Source organism: Elephantulus edwardii, unplaced genomic scaffold (assembly GCF_000299155.1).
Source record: "Elephantulus edwardii isolate Elephantulus edwardi_28Jun2011 unplaced genomic scaffold, EleEdw1.0 scaffold00311, whole genome shotgun sequence".
Taxonomy (NCBI): Eukaryota; Metazoa; Chordata; class Mammalia; order Macroscelidea; family Macroscelididae; genus Elephantulus; species Elephantulus edwardii.
This window is the reverse complement of record NW_006400061.1, coordinates 2,650,071-2,654,065: the sequence shown is the minus strand read 5'-3', so window position 1 is coordinate 2,654,065 and position 3,995 is coordinate 2,650,071. Positions and strand designations below refer to the sequence as shown.

The following is a 3,995-nucleotide window of genomic DNA, read 5'->3' as shown; positions in this document are numbered from 1 at the left end:
AACAGCAGAGTTTCCCATGGCAATATGTCTTCTAATTTCCTGACTGCTGGTGCCGAGAGTGTTGACCGTGGAGCCAAGCAAACCGAAGCTGTGAACAATCTCAATCTCTTCACCATCCATCCTGATGCTGCTAGTTGGCCCAGTGGTGAGAATCTTTGTCTTCTTGACATTGAGCCTCAATCCATATTGTAGGCTGCATGCAGTCCTTGACCCTCTGCAGCAAGTGCTTCAGGTCCTCTTCAGTTTCAGCAAGCAGTGTTGTGTCATCTGCGTAATGCAGATTGTTGAAAAATGTACTAAGCCATTAGAGCTCCCCAATTATGGTGTATGAATGAATGTTTTAGATTTTTTAAAAAAAACAACAAAACAAAACCAAACCCTGAATGCCCTGCCATCATCAAGTTGATTGGATTTTAGAGGTTGTAAATCTTTATTGGATGAGACTTCCTTATCTTTCTTTTAATAGCTACAAATATGTATAGCTTATCCACTAAGTTACCAGGATTTCTCAGTATTTTAGAGATTGACTTGAAACTAAATTTTGATAGTAAATCTGTCTTTGTACTAATATTTGTTTGACCAAAAAAAAGTACTATAATGGAATAATATGCTATGAAGTAACACTGCTAACTAGAAGGTCTGCAGTTAGACCCCAGGCACTGCATGTGGGAGGAAGATGTGGCAGTTGCGTCTATAAAAATTGCAGTCTCTACTAAAAGGTAAGTACGAGTTGTAATCACCAGTGGGCTTGGTGGTTAGTTTTTGTGTCTTTCTTTGTGTTTCTTAATAGTTTATTCATCAGAATTAAACATAGAAGACTGAGCATTTCATTTAAACAAAAGAGGTATCAGTGATATGTCCATCACTGATTTTTAATTTGATTTTTTTTAAAAAAAGTTGTTTGCTCAGACAAGCTCATAAGCTGTATGAGAAGGAAAAAAAAGAAAAGTACTCTTTAAAATAACTTGTTTAAGTGCAAATTAATAATCCTTCCTATTTTTAAAATGAAAACTTTAATGTGCTTTCAGATTTGTGGGACTTTAATGCATTTTGTTCTTGAAAGAGCTTAGTTTGGTTTTTTTGTTTTGTTTTTTTTTCAAGCTAATAAACACAAGTGGGTACCACTCCACTTAGATGATGTAAGACAAGATTGTCAAGACAGACCAGGATCACGGAATAGCAACTCTAGATGTCAACATGAAGCAAATAAAACTGCACATAACAATAGGCGAAATGATATGAGAAGTAAGTTACATATTAAAAGAAATGAGTCTTATTGCTTATTGTTATTTAACTTTTGATAAAAGAGATATAAAGCAAAAGATATTAAAATTTCTGCATATACAAATTAAATTTTTATATCCTTTGAGTGTGTAACCATTCTTGTACCTCCTTTTCTGAATCATAAATCAACTGTCAACATAACCTCACTACTCTTTTAGTCATTTTAATGCTAGATGGATTATTTTTTTCAACTTTTCAGAAAGTTTATTACATTTATGATTTCTTGCTGGTAGCCTTTAGAGTGAGTGTTTTCTAAATTGGAACCTTCAAAGCTTTTGAAGGCCCAGCCTTTTTTGTTATTTTTATTGTGATTTTAAACAAAGCTTGGGTGTGTTTTTTCTTTTTCACTTCATGAATCAAGTGTTTTATTAGATAATGACCCAAGCCTCTGAAGTGCTGATGTGTGTCTATCAGCGGGGAAACAGGGGTCCCCATTCTTGGAGATCCTGATGCTGCAGGAGGAGTGATGTAGGTATAGATGCCACCAAAGATCAGATTGTAAGGGAAAAACATTTAATTAACCAACCTTCATGTAATTCACACAGCCTCAAGGCACCAGGACACAGCACCCGCACCCGCCCCCCACGCCTCCCCATCCAACACCCTTAATCTTCTCCTCAGCTCTCCTGCTGAAGAATTTGGCCTTCACAATGACTGGTTGCTTTGGGAGCTTTCCCTTCCCCAAAACTTTGTAGTAACCCGATCGAACCACATCAATGATGGGAGCAGCTCCAGTCTTGTTTTTTGCAGCATTTACCCTTGTCTGCTCACTGATCAAAGTCCATAATTTGTCAAGGTTAACAGTTGGGCAGAAGCTCTGATTCCTCTTCAGGTGGTAATGTCTCATACCAACCTTTCCAAAATAACCTGGATGGTATTTCTCAAAGTTGATCCTGTGGTGATGCAAGCCACCAGCATTACCTCGGCCTCCAGGTTGCTTCCGGTGCTTCCCAGTGCGGCCATGACCGTGGCTCACGTGGCCCCTAAGTTTCTGGGTCTTCCTCAGTCTTGATGGCACTTCATTTGCCTACACAAAAACGAGTGATTTGAAACAACGGTTTACAGAGAGGTTGGGTTTTCATTCATCCATTGTAGATTTTCCTCCCACCCCTCCCCACTGCTTATTCCAGATTGTTGTTATATGTATAATGTTGTAGATTTTCCTCCCACCCCTCCCCACTGCTTATTCCAGATTGTTGTTATATGTATAATGTCTGATCATACATTCCTTTCAGACAATTCTTCATCTGTTCACATGCAATATTCATTATCTATCCACTTTTTTCCTGTTCTCCCTCAAGCCCCCATGTCAGTCCTATTTTACAACAGCTGTGTTATGTAGTATTTGTCCTTTAGTGACCGAGATATTTCACTCAGCATAATATCTTCCAGGCACACCCATGTTGTTTAGTGATATAATTCTGGTTATCTCCTCCCCTCAACCTGATCTTAAAGAGTATAATGAATGCTTAAGACAGTCTTTTTGGTTTTGGTTTTGTTTTGTTTTTTTCAGGTGGAACTGACTCATAATTGACCCTCCAGCAGATTTCTAGAGACTGTAATTGACACGGGAGTTGATTGCCCATTTTCTCACTTGGAGTAGGTGGTGGATTTGAATCACTCATTTTTGGATTATCAGTGCAACTCTCTACCTAGAAGGCCACAGAGCTCCCTATTTTCTTTAAAGTTAAACTAACTGATAGGAGTTTTAGAAACTTGAGAGATATTTTTTCATTTTTTATTATTTTTTGTATATGTGTGTGTACCGTCAAATTGGACCTGACTGGTTCAGGAGGGTATTGCCCCTCGTTCTACAGCAGAGCATCTGGTGGATTCGAACAGTATGCCTCTCGGATTGCAGTGCAGCTTCTTGCCACTAGGCCACTAGAGCTCCCTGAGATATATTTTTTGTTTAAGGATTATGGATTATGTTAGGACGGTAGTTTAATGGATCCATTCAACCTTCTTACCCAGAAAGTCTGAATTACGTGATAACTGAAAAAAATCCATAGATTCTCCCTTTTGCTCACAATTCTATAGACTCTTGACCAAAATATTTATTATTAGTAGTTGGACTCCATAAATTTTTTTTTTTTATTTGGTCTCATGGCAAGGAAGGCAGTTATTCATGGAGACAGCCACACATTTCCTTTTTCTTTTTCTGTTCTTGGCTTCTCAGTTGCTCTTGGTGAATAGAGATCAACTTAAATGGCAGCTTACAAGCTTTTTTTCATCAAAAATGAACTAGTAGGTAGAATAGAAGCTCTAAACTTTAATATGGTGCCACCTCCCACTGCCAGATTTTGCTAAAGTCTTTTTTATTTTTTCTTTCCTTTTTCCAAAATCTAATCCACTAGCTGGTAAGGGGAGAAAATATGGGCAGTCTTCTCCTGTGCAGTTTATAGCCTCTCAAAATGGGAAGGAAGGACAGCTATTAGTTGGCTCCAATTTGATGGCACATAACAGCGACCACCACTAAAGAATTCATTTCCTTTCTTTATGTTGTTGTTGTTGTTATGTGCCTTCGAGTCGCTTGCGACTCATAGTGACCCTATGTACAACAGCCCTAAACTCCGCTCTGTCCTGTGCCAATCGCGCTGTCTCTGACACTCTCATCCCAATTATCCCAGTCACTGAATCAATCCACCTCATAGAGGGCCTTCCCCTCCTGCGCTGTCCCTCCACCCTCCCAAGCATGATGTCCCTCTCCA

At 38.9% G+C, this 3,995-nt stretch overlaps 2 protein-coding genes across 2 annotated transcripts in view; one reads left to right on the top strand and one right to left on the bottom strand.

Annotated features, from left to right (window-relative positions):
• The window catches only part of LARP1B (La ribonucleoprotein domain family, member 1B), a 48,538-nt gene that overhangs the window by 15,157 nt on the left and 29,386 nt on the right, over nt 1-3,995 (top strand). The window contains exon 3 of the mRNA XM_006901163.1: nt 1,102-1,245. Coding sequence (XP_006901225.1) covers nt 1,102-1,245 — 144 coding nt within the window. The remainder of the gene's footprint in view (nt 1-1,101; nt 1,246-3,995) is intronic.
• LOC102868226 (60S ribosomal protein L27a-like) overlaps nt 1,832-3,995 on the bottom strand; it is a 9,466-nt gene continuing 7,302 nt past the window's right edge. The window contains exon 2 of the mRNA XM_006901164.1: nt 1,832-2,311. Coding sequence (XP_006901226.1) covers nt 1,832-2,311 — 480 coding nt within the window. The remainder of the gene's footprint in view (nt 2,312-3,995) is intronic.